General features: G+C 35.0%; 1 protein-coding gene across 4 annotated transcripts in view; it reads right to left on the minus strand.

Annotated features, from left to right (window-relative positions):
* LOC114324306 (clavesin-1) overlaps nucleotides 1-25,373 on the minus strand; it is an 84,720-nt gene that overhangs the window by 32,135 nt on the left and 27,212 nt on the right. Inside the window, exons 1-2 of one of the 4 annotated variants that reach the window (XM_028272118.2) lie at nucleotides 5,563-5,714; nucleotides 607-828 (exon numbers count right to left, since the gene is read on the minus strand). In XM_028272118.2, the coding sequence (XP_028127919.1) occupies nucleotides 607-828 (222 nt within the window). In that variant the 5' untranslated portion in view covers nucleotides 5,563-5,714. Of the gene's footprint in view, nucleotides 1-606; nucleotides 829-5,562; nucleotides 5,715-15,733; nucleotides 20,014-20,275; nucleotides 24,128-25,373 lie in introns of those variants that run through there. The other 3 variants (XM_050646272.1, XM_050646274.1, XM_050646273.1) reach the window with 3 other exon arrangements.

Consider the following 25,373-nt stretch of genomic DNA (forward strand, 5'->3'; position numbering starts at 1 on the left):
TAGGTAATAGAAAACGACAGAATCTAAAGGCAGGAACCAACGCTGTTTACGATGCGTGGACTAGCGTAGAACCCTCAATATATGGTCAGCGCGGGCAATCCCATCATTTGTCTGGTAATCAACACGGTTCAAAGAAGTCAGAAGCTGATATACAACAGTTACCTATCCCTCCAACCCTTCAGATGCGCCTAGGGCCTTGTAAAAGCTGTGCCATAGTACTTTCACTATGGAGTGGTCTAACGAAGTTGTGTTGGAATTTTCATCATTATATGAATTAACCAACTTACTAAAACCACTTCCGCCAACCCTGGGGGAGTACAACAGACTCAAATATAACAGTGTAGGATAAACTAATATCTTTCAAGAAGATTTAAAAATCGTAAAGATTGGAAGAATGAAGAAAAAAGCAAAAAAACTGGAAATGATGGAAATAAGTAATAAAGAACTGCAACCAAGAACTATTTGACCTGAAAAAATAGAATATAATAACTTGTAATTTTGTAATTTGTTCTTAAAGTTTTATAGTTCATATTATACGCTTTGGTGTAGTAACTTCCAAGTCCTAAAGGATTGTTGAGCTGAACAAATAAACAAAAGTAAACTTACCAGATCGTATGCGCCTTTGGGGTCCCATTTGCAAGGCCTAAGGAAAATGGTCAGGTACTCATCGGTATCTTTAAAATTAAGTGATTCGTCATTGTTCAGGTATTCTCTCAACTTCTCTATTCCCGTTTTCATCATTTCTGGAGTCTCTCGTAGTTCTTCCTTGGCGAGGGCTTGGGTTTCCTCGTCCAAGGGGCCCTGGTTCAGGGAAAAGGGCGATGCCATCTATAAGAAAATTGATTTTTGAATAAATGATAGTTATAGCTTATAAAAATAAGTTCAATATAACTGGCAGATATCGTTTTGATGATAAATACCTCGTTGTGCATCACCTAACCTAGTAATACGTGTGTTTTTATGGTTTTTATGGTAAAAGAAGATGAAGATGAGTGATTGGAGTCCTTATATGACGGTGGGGACTGCAAGGTAACAGTTAGTGAGACAATAAGGCAACAACATAAGTTGCTAAATACCGGAGAAGACCAAAAAAAATCAAAACATTGATGTTAAAACATGAGTAAGAAGATCTATTTGGGGCATGAATAGCAGGGAAAATTTGTTGGAACATGAAAGGAAATTCTAATACAATTTGAAGAGGACGATGGCTAGTACCATTAGAGGTATTGCTATTGAAATATTTGGAATAATGTCAGGAAAGAAGTAGAAAAGGGAAAATTATATAAACAGTAATAGGTTAGATGTATTCGGGATAAAATTAATCAAATACCAATTCACGAAAAGAATATCAAAAAGAGATGGAAAAAGTACTTTGACAGTTGTTTATTGAATGGAAAATTTCACAGAAAACTAGATGAGTTAAAGGAGGCAATAAAAGCAATGGTCACCAAAATAACAAACAAGGAAGTGCTTCAAGTGAGCAAAAATAAAAAAAGCAGTTAGATTAGATAATATTCCTAAATGTCAGACTATTGGAGAAGCAGTATGTTAGTACCTGTTTACAAAAACAAGCGAGATATACAACAATGTACAAATTATGGGACCATACAACTACTTAGTCCCACCATGAAAATATGGGAGAGAGTAATAATTGATAGACGCATACGTGAAGAAATCGAAATATCCGATAATCAGTTTGGCTTTATGCTCTGGCAGGCAGATCAATAACAATAAATGCACTTTTCATTATAAGATAGTTGATGGAGAAATAGAGCAATAAAGACACAAAAGCTCATATGGTATTCATTGATCTTGAGAAAGCATATTAGGATAGGGTTCCTCGACAGACTCTGTGATGGTCACTCAATAAGAAAGGAGTCCCAGTGAATATGTACAGATTGTGGGAGATATCTATGAGGGAGTAACAACTAGGAGAGACTTATAAATTTCATGATAAAACCAAGTCTCGCTGCTTAGTACCTATTTTTTCCGATTAGTGCTGAATCAATAGCACAGCGAAACAGCAGGGTACCATTTCCTAGTGCTGCTTTATTTATGCTGATGATGAGGTGTTAGTAGGAAATAATGAAAGCACCGTAAATTAAAAACTGAAACAGTGGAGACAAGCTCTTGACGAAATTGTTTGAAACTTAGTAGGAAAAAATAGAGTATTTGGAATGTTCATTTAAAGATGAAGTTAGTACAAATAAACAAATAAAATTATATCTTTTAATGGTGAAATAATGTGAAAAGTAATAATTTTAAGTATCTAATATACCTATCTAAGTATCTAGTGTACCTAATAGGGAATTATGGTTGGTTGGATGGATGAAGTGAAAGGAAGCGAGTGGTGTGTTGTTTGACACAATATTCCAATGAAATTAAAAGGAAAATTCTATAAAACATCCATAAGAATTGAATCTTGGTCAGTTAAAAAGAAAGAGGAACAACAAACGCATGTAGCCGAAATGAAAATGCTTAGATGGATGAGTGAAGTGACTGAAAAGGATCAAATCAAGAATGAGCATATTATAGGACGTCTAGGGGTAGTACCAATTGACGTCAATCAGCTTATATTAAAAGTACAAAATCAAATTGACAACACAGCATCAATAGCATTAATAAGCAATATATAGCATAATGTATAGTTAAGGGAAAACAATGTCGTGATTCATTTTATTTTTGAGTATCTTAATATGCATTAGATAATTTATTAGTAAGATAAAACAATATACTTTATCTTTTATACCGAAGTAAACGATTCTGGGTCAATAAATTTGAACTTAAAAACGATAAAATAGACGAAAATAATTACAAAATAGGTTTCATATTCAATATTCATCAACTTTCTGTGCTGTTGCTTGTTCTATCAGCAAAAGCTGTTTTTGCAAGTACATGATAAAAACATATATTACGTAAATGTTTTGTATTTAGACCCTTATCAGAATAAAGGCTTCGCTCGAAAAATAATTGACTTGTAAAAATAAATTAAAGTACGTGGTCACCAATGGTGAGTCACCATCATGCATAGAAAGGCAATATTACAGGCCTTACAAATTTTAATAGGTTTGTTCTAGCAAACAGTCAAACTAGTCAGAAACCGTCAGCAAACAGTTGGTCAGTGAGAAAACGTAATACAGTCACCAGTGCTATCCGCTCTACTCGCGCTGGTCGACTATTCGCTGATGGTTTCAAACCGTTTGAAACTGATGCTAGAACAAACCTAATAGTCTAAGATCCGATCCGAATATAAGTTGACCTGCACCCATACGCTTTCCGGATGAAACATTTTTTTTATTAAATTTCATACGTAGACAAATATTTCTAACATGGGTTGCCTATCAAAATCGTGTCATAGCTATCCTTAAGTAAGGGGGGGGGGGGCGTAGTGGTTGAAATCAATATTTCAAGCACATGTTTTTTAAAGTATGGTAGAATTATTTTATTTTTAAATTAAATAGGCATATTCAGTACAACTCATAGAGTATTCAAGAAAAAATTCAAGGAAAAATATTGAAAAATAAGCCAAGGGTGGCAAATTTTTAAAGACACCTCAAAATATAATGAATTTTGCGGTGGACATCAGAATTCATCATTGAATCATGGTAAACAAAAAATCCAAAAAGATTTTATTTATTTAAAAAAGCTGTTTTTAGTTTAATCGACTTTTGAATTGTTGATATCACTCAGAAGTCAAGACAACGATTTTTTTTTTGCAAGAAGTGTGAAAATCAACATATTTATTATTGTTAAACAAAAAATAAGCATGAAACAAAAAATATATCGACAGCGTTACCTCAAGAAATGTCTAAAGAAAATACATGCAAAATTCTAGGTGGGTCGGTCAAGTAGTTTTTGAGTTACACTGTGTACAGACTTTGAAAAAAGCAGTTTTGAGGAAAACGCGATTAAAGTATTGTCAACTTTTATTTTTAATTTGTTTTTTGTCTGTCAAATCGTAAAATGATGCACACCGGAATATCTTTTTGAATCGCGGAGTAATTTATAAAAGAAAATGGAAACAGCTGGTGATCGTTGTTCACTGCGTTCAAGCTGTGGACTCGTGCTGGCGCGAACCTGCTGCAAAGCGAGTCGAACGTAGGAATATTCAACACTATTTCCCTACCTCCCTACCTTCGACGCGCTTTGCAGCAGGTTCGCGTCAGCACGTTTGAACGTAATGAACAACGGTCAACGGCTGTCCTCATTTTCTTTTGTAAATTAGGTACTCCGCGATTAAAATGGTTAACTTTTGTTATTGATTCATCACTGACAATTAGTTGCATAGGGCCGACGTCTTGTTTACTAACCACAAGTAACTTTGTCTTTGTTGCATTTATGTTAAGTCCGTTATTGGAGCATTCTCTAGTGACTCGATCTATAAGGAATTGAAGATCTTCGATATTTTCAGCCATGATTGCGGTGTCGTCTGCATATCTGATGTTGTTAATAGTTTCTCCCCCGATTCGAACACCACATTGTCCTTCCAAGGCTTCATTAAAAATTATTTCTGAGTATACGTTAAACAAAGTTGGGGATAACACACAACCCTGTCTGACACCTCTTTGAATGCAAATTTTGTCTGTTTCTTTGCCGTCTACCAGAATAGAAGCTTCTTGATTATAATATAGATGTTGTAAAAGTCTCAAATCTTTATCACATATTCCAATCATTTCTAGATATTCAAACAACCTATCATGTTGAACTCTATCAAACGCCTTCTCAAAATCTATAAAGCAGACGTAAATTGGTTTCTGTACTTCCCATGATCGTTGAAGTAATGTTAACATTGAGAACAAAGCTTCCCTTGTTCCCAATCCTTGATTGAGGTAACCAAAATGACCTCCGCCGCGGAGATGGCACTTAAAAAAGAAGAATCAAGACCTTTCTCTGGAGCTGAGGATAAGAGCCTTAAAAAGCTATGTGTTCTCGGCTTTGTTGTATGGAATGGAAAGCTGGATACCAAAAGTAGACAATATAAAGAAGTTGGAAGCATTTGAGATGTAGCGCTATAGAACGATTTTGAAAATACCATGGATCCAACGAGTTACAAATGCAGAAGTGTTAAGGCTACAAAAGGATTGCTAGGTAATAAAGAACATCAAAACAAGAAAGCTGGAATATTTAGACCACATTACCAGAGGTGCCAAATATGAGATATTAAAGCTCATAATGCAAAGTAAAATTAAGGGTAAAATATCCATACGTAGAAAAAGAATTTCCTGGCTGAGAAACCTAGGGGAGTGGTATAGTTGCAGCTCAGTAGATCTTTTCAGAGCAGCCGCCAACAAGGTACGGATGGCTATGATGATAGCCAATCTCCGATAGGAGAAGGAGCTACAAGAAGAAGAAAGTTGTTTCTTCGTTCATTTTCAACTATTTTGACCAATAATAATGCAAACTTAGGACACTGTTTATAACAAAAAATTTCTTTTAAAAGCACAAGAAAATTTTTTAAAAATGATGAGTACAACGAAATTTAAGACCAATCAAATAAAAAATTCTAAAATTATCAAAAATAATAATCAAAAAAACAGTTATTGTTTATATCGTATCACTCACCTTTGTTATTGTTCCTCACACTTTCACCGTTAACAAAGGGATTAATAGTATAAACAAATATGACTTGTTCCAGAGGACACAAACATACAGAGTGTTTTTGTTGGAGGAGATACCCGGCTTTTAGTAGATTCTTTATCTACTGGATAAGACAGTTATTTGTAAGAATCAAAGTTCATGATTCAGAGTTTCATATAGATATAATATTGATATTATTAACATAGGCGTGCGAGATACATTGTAATGAATTTGCTGCTTTTTTTACTGTTTAATTCATTTCAAACAATGTGTAAAGGTTTTTCTAAATTTTTATAGGTTGTGAATATATGAATTTTAATTAAAATATGTAAATTTACTAAAGTTTTGTTCCATCCCAAGACATTTTTAGTTTGTTATCAAATAAAAACAGTAGAAATAATATTAAGCAAACAAAGAGGGGCAGAAGACGAAAAAGTTGGGAAAGGACTAAATAGTATATTACTTTATGAGGCGGAGAAGCATGACTTTTCTTGACGCGCCCGATATTACGCGCCGAACGAAGTGAGGCGTGTAATAGAGGGCAAGTCAAGAAAAGTCGCTTCTTTGCCGAATAAAGTGTACTATTTTTTCTTCAAACGTAGCAATTTTCAACCATAAATAGTATAATTCATACGATATTTTTACTCGAAATTAACTGTGACAACTATCAAAGTCGTCTAGATGTTAGAAATTAAAATAATTAAGTCGTCGTCGGTGGGATTTGCGTCTCCCTGGTTACAGTTGTTTGAACGTTATCTTCTACAATGTGGTCACGATACTCTATGATAAAATCCGAGTTAGTTATTAGAAAAAATGTGGATATAAGCAAATTTTTAAAGTTACGTGTCTTTCTGAAAAAGACAAGCGAAGGATATACTGCAAAGAAGTCTAAAGTTTTCACTAAAGACGAGTTTGATAAATTTTTGTTTGAAGCGCCAGATAAGTTGTATTTAGGATTAAAGGTAAAAAAAATTATATTGCAAAGCATGTAGTATACTCTACTAAATTATAAAAATATTTCAGATTGTTTTGTTAATTGGGGTTACCGGCGCCTGTCGATGCGACGAAATGGTAAAAATGAAGACTGTGGACATTGAGGATAAAGAAAATGTAATAATTATCAAAATCCCAGACAGTAAAACACGACAAATTAGATCTTTTACGATAATTGGTCAAAACTACATTAAACTGTATAAAAAGTATGCATCACTGCGGCCTGAAAATTTCACAGAAAACCGATTTTTTATCAAGTACCAAAATGGAAAGTGTTACCGAAGCGTCATGGGAATACATTCGATCAGAGCAGTAGCCCAAAAAGTAGCTAGTTATTTAAATTTAAACGATGCAAGCGCATACACGGGTCACTCTTTACGACGAACTTCAGCAACACTTTTAATTGATGGAGGCGGAAATCTAGAATGCCTCAAACGACATGGGGGCTGGAAATCAAGCACGGTTGCCGAAGGATATATAGAGGATTCAATAAGAAATAAGAACGATAATGCTCAAAAAATTTTAAACCCTCATGATTCGCCAACATCGGGAATGATTGCTGAAAGTTGTGCTCGACCATCAGTATCATCAACAATTACCAATGCGTATCAAGAGTCGGAAACATTTTTGCACGGTTTCAATTTTGAAAATGCCTCATTAACTAATTGTACTTTTAATATTACTATAAATAAAAATGATGTTTAATTGTTATTAATGACATTTGTATTGTTGCTTTGTGACATGTTTCATATTGTTGCCATGACAACATTTTTCCCTCCACCGTAAAGAAATGGGAAAAAAAACTGCTGCCGGCGGAGACATCAAACTTTGACAGGATCAAGTTAGATAAGTAATGTCATTATTTGACGTTTGAAGAAAAAAATATTTAAAACCTTCTTCTTCGTGTGCCTCATACTTTAAGGACGTTGGGGATCATCACGACTCATTTTATTCTGTCTGCAGTGGTTCTGAAGAGTTGTATTGTTGTTTTTCCACTGCACTGCTTTAAATTTTTTAACTAGGACGAGCGTCGTCTCTCCGGTCCTGTTTTTCCTTTCACTTTCCCCCAAGTAGCTCATTTTTCTTTTCTCCATATTGTTGGGTATTTCTTTTTTATCTTCCTTAATGTTAAGAAAGGCTTATAAAATTATCCAGGCTTTGGCCAAACTTTTCACCGAATGTATTTACCAAGGAAAAACTCCTTCTCAATGGAACAATGCAGTCATTGTTTTACTATACAAGAAGGGTGAAATAACAGATCTAAAAAACTACCGTCCTATCAGTTTGCTATCACACATAATATATGGTTCATTCCACGAATATACGGCTGTTTTGGATTACCGCGATAACGAATGTTTTTACAACATAAGAAGTACGAAAGTAAATGGCTCTAATAATTATTCCAATAAACAACAATGTGATTTGCAATTTACTTTCGTTCTTCATATTTTGCACAATAAAATATTCGTTGTAGAGATAATCCAACACAGTCGTATGTTCGTGGAATAGGGTATATAAACTTTTCACAAAAATTTTCAAAAAAAACTGTAGTTAGACTTTTATCAGCCTAGAGAACAAGCTGGATTTAGATCTGGATAAAGCACTAACGACCACTTATTGGTAATAAAAAACCTAATATAGAAGTCTGCGGAATACAACAAACGATTGGCACTAATATTCGTGGACTACGAGAAAGCATTCGATACCATAAGCTAGCAGAAAATGTTAAAAGCATTGACAGAATGCCGAATAGACCATCGCTACATTAACATGATAAAATATATCTACCAAAAGGCAACTGCTAGTGTAAGACTGTTTGAACAACAAACAAATACATTCTGTATACAGCGAGGAGTACGGCAGGGAGACACCATCTTACCAAAGCTATTCACAACCTATTTAGAACACACTTTTAAGAAGGCAGATCTAAACGAATATGGTATCAACATAAATGAAGAGAAGCTCAGTCATTTGAGATTTTCAGATGACATCGTCCTTATAGCCGATCGTATGGATGATGCAATAATAATGTTGAACAAATTATATCACGCTTCCTTAGAGGTAGGACTAAAGATTAACGTCAACAAGACGCAAATAATGACTAATCTGGTGCTAAATCGTAATATTGTTGTTGATGGAATGGATATTGAGCAGACTGCATCTTATAAGTAATTGGGACATGAAATTCGGTTGGGAAGAGATAACTAGACGTGCGAGCTCCCACGTCGCATAGGAGTAGCCTGGGCAGCGTTTGGTAAACTGAACTATGTATTTAAATCGAACTTCCCCATATGCCGCCTCAAAAGGAAAATCTTTGCTCAGTGTGTGTTGCCTGTACTCACTTATGGAGCCGAAACATTAACACTAACAAAAAAGGTAGTGAACAAGATTCGCGTAACTCAGAGGGCTATGGAGCGCCAGATGTTGGGTGTCTCCCTGAGAGACCGAATCCCAAACGAAGAAATACGCCGTAGAACAAAAACAACAGACGCTTGTAACCCTTATAGTAGGGTTATATTTTTTTTTGGTACTAAAATTTGATTGATGAAGAGAAAGGAGTAGTGAGAAACGGCTTAACAAGTTAAAATTAGAATGAAGATAACAAATTAATTATGAGGATGAGGATGAGACGTAAAAGCTCAGGAAGTGGAGATCGGCTTATTTTCGTGCTGTTGTTTAGGGGAGAAAGAGATAGTGATAATGGAAGAAACCAGAAAAATTAAAAAGTAATGAAATACTAAAGAGAAAAGAACTGACCTATGATCAATAAACCAAAGATGGGCGCCAGAAGTAAATGCCTTTTAGAGCCTTTACTTCGTTGATAGAACAGTGTGGGAGACTAGAAAAGAGAGAGAGAGATATAGAGAGTGAGATATATAGAGAGAGAGATATAGAGAGAGAGATATAGAGAGAGAGATATAGAGAGAGAGAGAGAGATATATATAGAGAGAGAGAGAGAGAGAGGGGGAAAGAGAGAGAGAGAGAAAGAGAGAGAGAGAAATAAGGAGAAAGATATAAACAATCCAAATAACTTAATCCTGAAATAAAATATTATATGAACCCATATAGTTGAGAGATATCAGGTGCAGGTGAAATGATACAAACCCAATAGGTATACCTTATTTTTATTGTGTAAAAAAAATACCTAGATATATGTAAAGTAAGATTTTGGTAACTAATGTATATATATATATATATATAATGTAAAATTTCTAGCTAAAAATATAAATAATGTATAATAATGTAAAACATTGGCTTGCAAGATGAATATATAATAGCAAAATTTAATTAATAATATAAATAATGAATATGAGTAATGTTAAAATTTTGGATGCCAAGATATAAGCAGATAACGTAAAATTTTCCGACTATTAAATGATTTCTATGAGTTTACGTTTCTTTCAGATACAAACAATAAAGAGACAGAAAAACAATAGTGAGTGCTAGTCAACAGAACCAGATGATATTCTTCATAATACCGTATTAATATACTTGTATATTATCTACCACAATACCTAAGTTATTATGTAATGAACCCTATAGAGACCAATGCTCTAGGTCTATAAGTACTTATGTTCCCTTACATGCATTGAGATTTAGATGAAAAATTGACAAAATATTATTTGTTGTGTAGACACAACCGATAGTAAAAGATATGATAAGGGAAGTTAAAAAATAATCTAATGCTTAACAACAAATGTAGAATAAATATATAATATATTGCGGAACACAATTCGGTCTATAAATGAGAACATTAATTAAGTACACTTATCTTTGTTCCAATCTAGATGAAATTCCTTCAGCTCTAATTCCAAGTGTTGGCTTATGGACGTGCCGGTTTATCAGACGGTAAGCGGCTCTATGAGTATACACATCTTAGGGAAGATTTACGTTCCAGATAATTAATAGGAATGTTATTCTTAGTGCATTTTCCATATAAGTTGTCTTTGTGGGATATTAAAAGCTTGGTTCTATTTTATAATTCTCTAGGTACGGCTAAAAAGAGAGGTTCTCATTAGGTATCTAGAAATTTTTTCCTGGATACAAGGTGAGACAGACCGGTTACAAAAGATAACCGAACATATTCTTCCACATAAATGGGAAGGTCATTTATCCAAAATGAAATTACATTATTACTTAAGTAATATATTTCTAAAAGTAGCTTTGCTAGATTTGACTTTTTAAGGTATAAAATTATTCATTTTGATATATGTGTTTCCTAAATTTCCAAAAGAAATTTTAAAATAAAATCACTTACCAGACGTTCATTTTAGGAATATTATATCTTTACAGATATATTTAGCTTGCTTTGTAATTGCAATTCCAAAATAGATTTATTGAATATCTCCTATTCTTTTATGTATGACATCTGCCGTTTTTTCTCCAACACATATTTGTCTGTATTTGACCTTCTTAAGTCGTTGGTTAGCTAGCACTAATTCTGTTTTCATTTTCCTACCTCGATCGTAAGGTAACTTTTTGTTATTCGATGTTAATTATTACGGTTGTCGGGAGTGGCTACTCGTAAACGTAGCGGAACGCTACATTCCCCCTCCACTCGATATAATTTTCCTTCAGAAAATTATTCTGGCAAAAACCAAAACGAAGTTTATTCTTGGCAGGGTTAGTACTTTAATATGGGTCAGGAGTAGTAGCTCCTAGCAGTTGTAGCTGTAGTTACAGTCACAACCACTCCACAAAGTTAAAGATAGGATTAGTATATCAACTAACTAATCTAATCTAACCTAAAACATTAATTTTGAATTTGGCTCAAAGTGGGTAAACATCCACATTATACCACATATTTACACAAGGGAAATAAAAGGCAACACTTCTCATGCTTCCGAGCATGGAAGAGTGCGGGCACAAAAGTATGACACACTTGTGTGGATCCAACACAAGAGTGCATCAAGGTAAGTTCCCAAGATTCCGGAACCGGTATGGTTTACGGAGATCGCGAGAAAGGAACTTTTCCTTCCTTAACGTAGACAAGGACTAGTCTGATGATCTGCATCCAGACTTTATTTACGAATGAACCGTATACTAGGTATCTTAAAGTTTACTAATAGTTATTCTTGTTGTACCATTACTTACATCAATTAAACTTATTAAATCGTTCACATTAAAGGCTTAGATTACACGTAACCCCAAATTGTGATCAACGTGAACTAAAGGTACTAGAAAAAAATATTCCTGACTAAAACAAAGTATCCACCCAACTACATAAAGAACCATTAAATTTGGCCTTACTCACTATCGGACTCACTATCGATTTGGATATTAGCACCTAAGTTAATCCAAAGATGAACAGAAAATTTATTGTTGACATATTCAACCGAGAGTAACCAGGATATTCTCCAACCGATTCAAAACATGGTATCAAAGATAACTTAAGGTAAGGAAATAGAGATGTAACATAACTCTCTTAGGTAAGATAAGATAAGATAAAGTGAAGTACGATACGCTAAGTTAAATATATTATATATCCAATGCAGATATAAACCAGGTAGTTTAGAATGCACAGCAAAACAAAAAATGGACAAACAAAACAGTTCCACAAATGGATAGCCATTATCGTATCCATCCAAATATGGTTCCGTCAGTATAATTCATAATCCATTCCCGAATTGACTTAATATAATCACAGGTAATAATCATTGAAAGGTAACCTAAAGATAACCTAACTTAATATCTGTATCCGATAAATCTATAGCCTAAGGCTACAGCTGATTTCAGTGTACGATATACCAAAACGTTTGATAATCAGTGTATTTTTATACTAACACATGTATAAGCATCAACACAAGTAAGTTCTTAACTACAATTTCTCAAAGGTAAAACTAAAATTTAAGAACCAAAATCAAACAATTTCATCTGAAACCGTATATTTATAGATCAGTTCCTAAAATCAATGACAGAAGAGGTCCGAACTGGACTACTATAGTGGACCAATGCGTAAGAAAACGAAAATCAAATATTAGAGTAGTCACTAAACAACAGCTAATGAATGTATTTTCCAAAATTATTGATATAACAACCATCAACGAAATTAATATTAAAGGTATTGGGTTATCGCCTTGTACAAGAAAAAAATCCATTGTATAACTTGATGAAGACTTAATCTATGCTACAGAACCGAAGATGGTCAACGACCATATTCGCCACATAGCGACTCCAGGTAAAAGTACATCCATCACAAAATATAGCATGGATTACGAAATCCGCTAACGATCTAGTCCGGAATTTGATCAACGAATTCGAACCCACGTATTATGCTTAGATACACCTATATACCCATATACAACAAAATTTACTAATAAAAGTGAAAAGACAATATTTAAAAGCAATTTACCTATAACAGTCTAATATTTTGAGAAGTGATAATAATGGAATACCCTGTATAATGCATTTATTACACCAGACAAATGTTATGACATTCCCTGTGCAAACGCTGAGTCCATAATATATGTGAACAACTTAACTATTAAAGGTAAAATCAAGAGCAGAGGTAAAAATAATAATTACCAAACAGCAAAAATAAGAGTTTTTTTAGGAAACTAGCAAGTTGCAGACTGCGATAAAAAATTAATGCAGAACGCAAGTTAATACCTAATCATCCTCTGAGGTCGAGGACTCAGAATCCATGACTGTTTTATCAGGTAGGAGATCTTTGACATGAAAACGACCAATTCGTTTATTGGACGAATTGTCTTTTAGTTCATAGACAAGAGGCGATATGACTTTTAAAACCGTACATGGAATATACTTCTGACAAAATTTCGCCGCTATGGCATCATTTTTACTTGATTTCACAAAATTTCGTTTTAGGACTCGGTCTCCAGGATAAAAACGTAACGGTCTTTTCCTTAAATTATAATATTTCTGGGAACGTAAATAAGAAGATTTCAATCTCTTCCGAATATCGGCAAATATAGGGGGCAGGTTTTGGAGATCCTCTAGTCGATGAAGATTCTCAGAAACTTGTGGTAAAGTAGTTGCATTATCGGAAATTAAACCAAAATAATCGCCTGAGAGAGGAACATTTCGACCAAAGTTAAGATACGCGGGAGAACATTTAGTGACCTCGTGAGTGGAAGTCCTTATGGCTTGGGCAACAGAATGAATGTATTGATCCCACGACCTATGGTCCTCAAATGTATAAGACCTTAAAGCGGTAACAATACTACGATTTACACGTTCTGAGTGGTTCGCTTGAGGGTGATATGCAGCATTATAGAAAATCTTCTGCACCCTATATTTGGACATAAGAGTCTTGAAAGCGTTCGAGATAAATTGGGGCCCATTGTCACAGGAGACAATTTGAGGAACACCAAATACTAAAAATACTTGTTCTTCCAAATACTTAATAATTGCTGGGACTGTGGCTTTCCGAAGAGGGCAAACCAAAGGAAATTTGGTGAAATAGTCCACTACTACGAGACAATAAGTATTTCCTGTATAGCTACGAGGGTATGGACCAATTAAATCGAGAGAAATCATCTGCCAAGGGAAATTAATATTTCTAAAAGAACCCATAAGACCAGCTTGTGGTAAGTTACTTGGTTTACAAGTAGCACAAACTATGCATTTAGAGATGTACCTTTTAATGGATTTGCGCATGCCAGGCCAATAATATAACTCAGCAATACGGTGGTAAGTTTTATAGAAACCAAAATGGCCAGCAGTAACTTCGTCATGACACATACGCAAAATATTTTCCCTGTTTGGCGTAGGTACAACTATTTTCCATTCGGTCATATTCGATAATACCTCAACAGGACTTAAAATGTGTTTGTACAGCACATTGTTCTCCACCTTAAAATCGGGATATCTTTGTGGGTCTTGAGTAACCTTATCGACCATATTTTGATACCACGCATCAGGAGTTAATGAAGATAGATCTAAAACATTAATATCAAAAACACGGGAAAGAGCATCAGCAACCACTACTCCGGCTGTCTTTCGATGGACAATCTTATACGAATAGGCAGTCAGTTTACATATCCATCGGGAAAGTCTCTGAGAAGGGTTTTTCATGCTGTGAAGCCATACCAAAGAACTATGGTCCGTAATTATCGTGAAATTACGACCCTCTAAATAATAACGAAAAGCTTCTAAACCCTGAATAATAGCTAAGAGTTCTTTCTCCGTAGTTGAATAGTTTTTCTGCGCCTTATTCAGTTTCTTACTTGTATAAGCTATTGGGTGTTCAGAGCCATCTTTCACCTGAAATAGCACGCCACCAGAAGCGGTGTTAGAACAATCGGTCATCAGATAAAAATGTTCGTTAAAATTAGGTGAGATCATGACTGGAGCGCTCGTTAGTGCATCTTTAACGCGCCTAAACGCTTCATCGGCCTCAGGAGTCCAAATAATCGTTTGGCCTTTTTTCCTATCCTTCAGAAGATCAGTAAGGGGTGATAGTAAGGTAGAATAAGACGGAACAAACCGACGATAATATCCACACATGCCTAAAATTCTGCGAACTTGGGTGGTAGTTTTTGGGATGGGAAAATCTCTTATAGCGGCGACCTTTTCAGGGTCTGTCCTAAGACCCTGGTTATCAACCATATAGCCTAAAAACTTCAAACTTGGTCGACAAAATTGACATTTATCAAGATTAACCGTTAAATTGGCCTCTTTTAACCGGACAAATAATTTATTCAAAATTTCGATATGAGTAGAAAAATCCGGGGTGACTACCAAGATATCATCAAGATAATAAAACACGTAGGGCTCTAACTGAGGACCTATTACTATATCCATGAGACGACACATAGTTTGGGGAGCAGATACTAACCCAAAAGGCATTGTTACAAATTGAAACAATCCTTTACCATTGACGGCAAAAGCGGTATATTTCCTACTCTCAGTACTAAGAGGTATTTGTAAAAAAGCTTTTGAAAGATCTATAGACGATATGAACTTCGAGTTTTGAAGTTTGCTCAAAATAATATCAATTCGAGGGATCGGGTAAGCATCCCGATTTACTGTGATGCTGTTTAACTTACGTCCATCAAAACAGACCCTAAATGATCCATTCTTTTTTTTCGTGAGCCATAATGGACTACTATAGGAAGAGGTAGACGGTTCGATGATATTAAGTTTAAGCATTTCATCAATCTCTTGGTCTAAATCTTTTTGCCACGCTTGGGGTATCGGATATTGGTATTGCCTAAATGGTGTGGGATTATTCACTTCAATAGAATGGGAAAGCAAGGTAGTACGGCCTAACTTATCCGTAGAGGAGATAGAATTAAACTTGGAGATAGTTTCTTGTAACTGATTTTGTTCCTCATTTGATAAACTAGAAAAATCTTGTACGGCATTCAAGCTCGAAATATTAAATGAAGATATAGACATAGAAAAATCAGAGCAGTTAAGTGTGCTATTAAAAACATTAAGAAAGTCCATTCCAAGGATAACTGAATTTTGCACTGAGGGGATAACATAAAAAGTAACATTTCTGCGGATATTCGCTACAGAGACTTCTGTTACGAATTTTCCCGTGATGGGTTGTATAGTGCCATCAGCAGTCGATACTTGAAGAGAAGAAATCGGGTTAACTTTGACTTTATCGTTGTCTATTAAACGAAGAGATAAAGAACCTAGTAAAGATATGTTTGAACCACTGTCCAGAAGTGCTAAACAAGATTGACCTAATACTTCGATAGGGAGATACGGACGATTATCGTTATGTTTCCTAACTAATAGAGAATTTAAATCTAAGGTTGTTTTATCAATCACTATGGTGTTGCCAGAATATTGAGATATAGGTAGACAGGTATCTCCTTCCTTACTTCTTCTGGAAGAAGAAGGTAAAGGTAACGGAATTAACGCAGAGTTAAGTTCTTGTTCGAGACAAGGAGATGGGAGATTTAATGAAGATACTGAGAAAGAAACACTATCATTATCTGATTCGACATTAAAGGGTGTCTGCTTCAGAAAACTTAATCTTGAGATAGGTTCTTGTTTGAAGTTGTTGTCCTTTTGGACGAAATACCTTTCCCTTTTCGACTGGTAGAAAGTACGGGAGGGCTTGACGTGTTGAGTCCTGTATTGTTTATGGAAGTTACGGAATTCCCTGATGGAGAGACTGTCAGAGGAGGGCTCAGGGTACAATCCTCTAAACGACCGTTTCCCTGACAATTCCTACAGTTGGGTTTAGTGGTATTTTCAAGGCCACACCCAAAACAAAAGGGACGCAATCTGGGGTTTGGGCATGCAGAGAAGGCATGTCCCTGAGTATAACAATTCCAACATACGATCGTGGAGGTAACGGTAGATACATTGTGTTTCGGTACTTTATTTTGCCATGATCGATTTCGTGAAAAGGAATTCTGACTAGAAGACGGGAAAGGACGAGACGAAACTACAGTTGAGGGTTGATTAGACCAAGAAAATGTTTCTTCTAACCGCTTACATTTTTCCGTAAGCTCGTCGATACTACGGATTTCTACAAGAGCTAGTTGAGAGTGATATGAGGGTAACAAAGATTTCATGATGATTCTTACCTTTTCGGATTCCGTGAGAGGAATGTCAAGACGACTACACAACCCAAGGATGTTGTTGATAAACATAGTAACGGGTTCATTCTGGAGTTGTTTCCGCTTTTTAATGTCATCCAAAAGATCATCTTGGTAGGAATATGGTAGGAAATCAGCTTTAAGTTTTTGCACCAGATCTTTCCAGCAAGAAAGGTTAGAGCGATTATTCATAAACCAAGTGAACGCAGGACCGGTAAACAACTCAGCGGAGGCTGCAAATAAGTCATCCTCTGGAATACATCTAGAGATTCGCAAACATTCAACTTTCTCTAAGAAAGCGACAACAGTATCACGATCACCTGTACCAGAAAAAGAAATACCCCATTTATGAACTTGGGCAGATTTAGAAAATGGGAAGGGTGACGCATTGTGTATGGGTGCATTTGGAGTGGAGGTAGCAGCTGGGTTTCCCCGAGCATCGAGGTCACCTTCAATATCCAAGATTTTGACTGCGACGGTTTTCTGGTATAATTCCTGTTCATCGGTATCACACTCTAAGCGACTTACTCGTTCAGATAAATGAGCTACTCTAGACGACAATCTAGCAAAGGTAGGATCCAGTATTGTACCCCTGAATATCCCGATTTTCTGGGTAAGGTCTTTCAGTGTGTCCTCAATCTCCTCCTTATGTTTGTCAAAGGGAATACAGGAGGAAGAAATTTGCCGAAAACTCCTATTTTCCTTCTCCTGTCGCAGAGCTCCACGCAATATTTTGCGTTTAGCCTCGACGGTAGGATATTCAGTAACATCAATACTTCGGATTTTAAGCTCGTAATCTAACTCTTTTAACAGTAAATGATCAACTTTAAAAGTGGACATTTTAAAAAAGAAACTTTCGGTATCAAGACTAAACACCCCAATGAAGTTTAGATAGATAAACTCAATAAAAAAATTTTACAGCTGGCACAAAGCCCGCAAATTTAATCGCATATAGTAATCTAAAATTGAGATAGAAATCAGAACCTAATAAACATATACCTATAACCCAAAATATATAATTGTGTGGATACAAGTGCCAGTACAGGATATCATAATAATTATAAGATACCAAAAAATATGTAACGTATAAGAATGTAAAAATTCAGTTTATTAAATATTAACGTCACCTTCAATAAATATTTATATTACCTTTTAACTTATGTTCGTATACCACCCAACAATTAATGCTATATCCTCAATTCTAAAATAATTTCCCTTACACCTGTATACTCTCTCAAAAAAAAACAAAATGATACACTGCTACTATCAACTTTTTCTTTTTTTTTTTTCCAAAACAACAAACAAACTGTAAGTGATAATTCGCAATAACCAAATTGAATAAGAGAATGTAGTGTAACTAACACTAAATCACCACCTAAATGAAAACAACAGCCCCACGTTGGGCGCCACTTTGTAACCCTTATAGTAGGGTTATATTTTTTTTTGGTACTAAAATTTGATTGATGAAGAGAAAGGAGTAGTGAGAAACGGCTTAACAAGTTAAAATTAGAATGAAGATAACAAATTAATTATGAGGATGAGGATGAGACGTAAAAGCTCAGGAAGTGGAGATCGGCTTATTTTCGTGCTGTTGTTTAGGGGAGAAAGAGATAGTGATAATGGAAGAAACCAGAAAAATTAAAAAGTAATGAAATACTAAAGAGAAAAGAACTGACCTATGATCAATAAACCAAAGATGGGCGCCAGAAGTAAATGCCTTTTAGAGCCTTTACTTCGTTGATAGAACAGTGTGGGAGACTAGAAAAGAGAGAGAGAGATATAGAGAGTGAGATATATAGAGAGAGAGATATAGAGAGAGAGATATAGAGAGAGAGATATAGAGAGAGAGAGAGAGATATATATATAGAGAGAGAGAGAGAGAGAGGGGGAAAGAGAGAGAGAGAGAAAGAGAGAGAGAGAAATAAGGAGAAAGATATAAACAATCCAAATAACTTAATCCTGAAATAAAATATTATATGAACCCATATAGTTGAGAGATATCAGGTGCAGGTGAAATGATACAAACCCAATAGGTATACCTTATTTTTATTGTGTAAAAAAAATACCTAGATATATGTAAAGTAAGATTTTGGTAACTAATGTATATATATATATATATATAATGTAAAATTTCTAGCTAAAAATATAAATAATGTATAATAATGTAAAACATTGGCTTGCAAGATGAATATATAATAGCAAAATTTAATTAATAATATAAATAATGAATATGAGTAATGTTAAAATTTTGGATGCCAAGATATAAGCAGATAACGTAAAATTTTCCGACTATTAAATGATTTCTATGAGTTTACGTTTCTTTCAGATACAAACAATAAAGAGACAGAAAAACAATAGTGAGTGCTAGTCAACAGAACCAGATGATATTCTTCATAATACCGTATTAATATACTTGTATATTATCTACCACAATACCTAAGTTATTATGTAATGAACCCTATAGAGACCAATGCTCTAGGTCTATAAGTACTTATGTTCCCTTACATGCATTGAGATTTAGATGAAAAATTGACAAAATATTATTTGTTGTGTAGACACAACCGATAGTAAAAGATATGATAAGGGAAGTTAAAAAATAATCTAATGCTTAACAACAAATGTAGAATAAATATATAATATATTGCGGAACACAATTCGGTCTATAAATGAGAACATTAATTAAGTACACTTATCTTTGTTCCAATCTAGATGAAATTCCTTCAGCTCTAATTCCAAGTGTTGGCTTATGGACGTGCCGGTTTATCAGACGGTAAGCGGCTCTATGAGTATACACATCTTAGGGAAGATTTACGTTCCAGATAATTAATAGGAATGTTATTCTTAGTGCATTTTCCATATAAGTTGTCTTTGTGGGATATTAAAAGCTTGGTTCTATTTTATAATTCTCTAGGTACGGCTAAAAAGAGAGGTTCTCATTAGGTATCTAGAAATTTTTTCCTGGATACAAGGTGAGACAGACCGGTTACAAAAGATAACCGAACATATTCTTCCACATAAATGGGAAGGTCATTTATCCAAAATGAAATTACATTATTACTTAAGTAATATATTTCTAAAAGTAGCTTTGCTAGATTTGACTTTTTAAGGTATAAAATTATTCATTTTGATATATGTGTTTCCTAAATTTCCAAAAGAAATTTTAAAATAAAATCACTTACCAGACGTTCATTTTAGGAATATTATATCTTTACAGATATATTTAGCTTGCTTTGTAATTGCAATTCCAAAATAGATTTATTGAATATCTCCTATTCTTTTATGTATGACATCTGCCGTTTTTTCTCCAACACATATTTGTCTGTATTTGACCTTCTTAAGTCGTTGGTTAGCTAGCACTAATTCTGTTTTCATTTTCCTACCTCGATCGTAAGGTAACTTTTTGTTATTCGATGTTAATTATTACGGTTGTCGGGAGTGGCTACTCGTAAACGTAGCGGAACGCTACACGCTGTCGAAAAAATCGCGTCGCCAAAGTGGAACTGGGCAGGACACGTCGCCAGATTGTCAGACAACCGATCTTATTCTTGCAATACCGTCTCCTATCGGAGGTTGGCTACCATCACAGCAATCTTAACTTTGTTGGCTGCAGCTCTGAACAACTGTATTGAACTGCACCCATACCACTCTCTTAAATTTCTCAACCAGAAGATCCTCCTACGGCCCACATTTCTCTTTCCCGAGATTTTTCCTTGGATTATGAGTCTTAGCAGGGAATATTTTTCTCCTCTCATTATGTGGCCTAGATATTCCAGCTTTTTCGTTTGTATGGTTTTTATGACTTCACATTCCTTCCCCATCTTCAGCAAAACATATTGATTTGCTACTCCCTCTGTCCATGGTATTTTCCACATTCTCCTGTAGCACCATATCTCAAATGCCTCAATGTTTTTGATGTTTATGTTTTTCAGTGTCCAAGCTTCCATGCCATACAGCAGAACGGAGAAAACATAGCACCTTAACATTGTCGTTCTTAAGTTTAGATTTATGTCCCGGCTGCATAGGGACCTTTTCATTTTGACAAATGATTGTCTCGCTCTCTATTCGCCTCTTAATACAACCGATGGACAAAACGTATTGTCGAGTGGAGGCCGCGAGAAAAAGCACTACGGAGCAGAGGACGCCTGCTAACCAGATGAGCCGATGATTTGAAGCATGTTATCGGTAACTGGATGCAAGCCGCACAAAACAGAGAAAGATGGAAAGAGCTGAGGGAGCAGGCGCGGATCCAAGGGGGGTCAATGGGGTTAATTGCCCCCTCCTTGAGACTTCGCCTGGTGTCGCCTTTTTTTAAGAAAGATAATTACGATTAAAAATAAATAGTGAGTTTTGTGTCCTGTGTACAACTGAATAACGGAATGAAACATAAAACAGAATTTCTTCTCCAAAATACGTGTTCTCGGTCTTACTGTATGGTGTCGATTCTTGGACTGTGAATAAAATCGATCCACTTACCTAAATCGCCTTGAGGCTTTCGAAATGTGGTTCTATAGAAGAATTTTAAAAGTATCTTGGGTGAAGAAGATTCGAAACTCCACAATACTAGAACGTCTCAGCAAGACTACTGAGATTATAGAAGGCAACAAGAAGAGAAAAGTGGAGTATTTTGGACATGTAATGAAAAGTTTTAAATATAGGTTACTACAAAATATTATGCAAGTGAAAATAGAAGACAAACGCAGTCCAGGACGAAAAAGCATTTCGTGGTTGATATAGGGTGGCAGTGAATAAAATTAAGATAGCTATGATAGTAACCAACGTTCTGAAAGGACATGGGTACATGAAGAAAAATAAAGTAACAGCCCATATCGAAAAAGAATCCTGCGTACGCGAGTGACCAGAAAATTTTTATTTCATTGCCCCCTCCTTGCAAGGTTGCTGGATCCGCCGTTGTGAGGGAGACCTATGTCCAGCAGTGGACGCGTACGGGTTGATGATAATGAATGATAAGAAAGTACTAAAAAATCTTTAAAACCTTCTTCTTCGGTGTCTCATACTTTGAGGACGTTGGTTGGGTATCATCACAGATCATTTTACTCTGTCTGCAGTGGTTCTGAAGAGTACTATTGTTGTTTTTCCACCGCACTGCTTTAAATTTTTTAACTAAGACGTACGTCGCGGTCTCCCCGGTCCTGTTTTTCCTTCCACTTCCCTTGTATAACCAATCGCATCAACTCATATTTTTCATTTCTTCGTATGTGACCAAACAGTAGCTCATTTTTCGTTCCTCGATATTGTTAGGTATTTCTTTTTCATATTTCTTAATGTTTCCGTGTTTGTTAGGTATTGTGTCCATGAAATTTTTCACATTCGTTGATAACACCACATTTCAAAGCTGGCAAGTCTTTTTTCAGTTGCGTCCGTAATTGTCCAGGCATCAACTCCATATACAGGGACAGAGAATACGTAACATATCAATACTCTAGTCTCTAGTTCTCATTTTTATTCCCAGTTTTCCATTGCATAATTACTTTTTTCATATTTCAATGCGTCGTTTTATTTCAAGGCTACGGATCCTTTGTTCATTTATTATATCCTAAGTAGTTTATTGTGGGTACTGTCCCTAAAGCTTTTCCTTTAACGAAGATTGTTTCGTCTTCAATCTTGTTCTTTCTGTCAATCATAATTTTTTGCTTTTTTGTATTCAGAGCCATTATATACCTCTCGCAGTACTGCATAGTGCAATCAACCATAATTTTCAGCCCTTATCTGTTGTCCGCAAGGAGTATTGCGTTGCAAATTAGAAATTTGGGATGATGTAGAATTCTTCGAGGAAGTCTACAAGTCTCTTCTTAAAGATTCTCTTGTCCACTTTACCTAGAGTGATTAGAATAAAACTAGGTTGGTAGAATTCTGTGCTGGTTTGGGGTCTTTCTGATACCTTTAGAAAGTTTTTGAGGCATTTTATGTGTAAACCATGTAAGCCAGGAGTTTTTTAGTAACTTTCGGCTTTTTTTTCTTCATTTTCTTAACAGTTCTTCAACTATTTCGCAAAGTGATCCATCCGTGAGATCTTCAAAAATCTTCTACATTCCATCTAACTCCATAGTATGACTCTCCTTACGACCATATCATCATCATAATCACAATTATGACCATAGTCATCTAAAATTGTTCCTAATGATAATCCATAAGAGAGTTTACAAGCTATGCGAAAGTAAAATTTCCCCGATCTAGTTCGGATTCATAAATGCTTTTAGTACGAGCGAGAGTTTGTTCTCAATGCAAGTCTTATTCCAGAGATGTAGAGACGTCAATTGCGACGTATAGGTACGTATGTCTGGTTGATTACGAGAAAGCGTTTGATCGAGCACAGTATGCCAAGCAGGAATTAAAAACCGATAATTTAAAAAAAATTAGAAATTTTGACTGGAATCTAAAAATGTAATTCTAGGAATCAAGGTTGTATTTTGTCCCCTCTAATTTTAAATCTCTACTCTGAAAGCATATTCATGGAAGCTTTGCATGAAACTGATAAAGGTATTCTACTTAACTGGTATTAATGCCCAAACAACACCAGGCATGTATATGACACCATAGTATATCCAAACAATCTAGAAGACCTACAAGTCCTTATGAACAAATTCACATATTACAGTCAACACTATGGACTAATAGTCCAGTCGGGTTAGACGAATAACAGGCCTAACCTTGCATTAGGAGCTGCCCCAAATTTTATTTTTTTAATCTTTAGGGGGGTCAATAGTAGTATAAATTTAAAATCTCGACTGAATTCCGCCATTGCGTTAGCCGCCATCTTGATTTTAAACGAGAACCGTTTTTGCTCAATATCTCCGCCATTTTCAACTTTTCGACAAGTACAACAGCCAAAATTGTTAAAAATGTAATTTTCTATCATTTCTATTTTTACAATTTTCTCGTGCCATCAATATTTTCCGAGTTATAGCGGAAAATAGTGACAGTTATATATATAGAACATAATTATTGAATTATCTCGTTATTGTTAGTTTTACGACAAAAACGTTCCTATACAAAAATAGAGAGAATTGAATTCTACACAATTTTAGTTTTTTTTCATTTTTTTGCTAAAGTTAATATTTAAGGTAGTATGTACGCGATAATGGCGCTAGCGTAAAACCCGATTGATTTTGTAGCAATTGTTTTTGTTCAATATCTACGCCATTTTCAACTTAAATTGTTCCAAATATGATTTCCTACAATTTCTTTTTAACAATTTTCTTCGTGCGGTTGATATTTTCTGAATTAAGTGGGAAAATAGTAAAAAGTGGTGGGGGGAGCATAATTACTGAATTGAATCTTTTTTCCGAGCTGCCCCAAATTTTATAATTCTATCCTTTGGGGGAGATCAATAGTAGTGTAAATTTAAAATCTCGACTGAATTCCGCGGTTATATTAGCCGCCATACTAATTTTAAAGGAGAACCGTTGTTGCTTAATATCTCCGCCATTTTCAACTTTTCGACAAAAACGGTAGGAACTAAAATTGTTGGAAACGCAATTTCCTACAATTTCTTTTCCACAATTTTTTTATGCGATCGATATTCTCCGAGTTAAGGAGGAAAATAGTGGAAGCGGAGGGGAAGCATAATTAGTGAATTGTCGCATTTATTATTAACTTTACGACATAATTGTACATAAACAAAAATAAAGAGAATTAAGTGTATTTTATACAATTTTTGAAACTTCCAATGAAACACCAACCAAACTAAGTACATAAAAGATATAAATAATAACTTATATGCAATAAGTTCACTTAATTTTATTAACTAGCGGGTTCTATTGTTTGAATTTGTCTGTCGATAATTAAGTTTCATGTCAGCTAACATATTTTAATATTTCAACAATTTTTTTTTTTAATTTTGGACCCAGTTGGGGAAATTTTCCCATCCCCCCTCTTAGACCCGCCACTGGTTCTCTCGAAAAATTGTAGTAAATCGTAATTGCAACAATTTCAGTCCTTACACTTTTTTTTCAAAAAGTTGAAAATGGGGAAGATATTGAACAAAAACAATTGCTTTAAAATCAATCGGGTCTTACGCTCGCGCCTTTACCGCATACGTACTAGGTACCTTAAATATTGATTTTATCAAAAAAATGAAAGAGATCAAAATTGTACAAAATTTAATTCTCTTCATTTTTGTATAGGTTAAAATTTGTTGTAAAAGTAATAATAAACGGGATAATTCAATAAATTAATAATTATGCTTTAACTGTCACTGTTTTCCCCATAACTCGGAAAATATGGACCGCACGAAAAAAATTATAACAAACGAAATTA

Source organism: Diabrotica virgifera, chromosome 3 (assembly GCF_917563875.1).
Source record: "Diabrotica virgifera virgifera chromosome 3, PGI_DIABVI_V3a".
In the NCBI taxonomy this organism is placed as follows: domain Eukaryota; kingdom Metazoa; phylum Arthropoda; class Insecta; order Coleoptera; family Chrysomelidae; genus Diabrotica; species Diabrotica virgifera.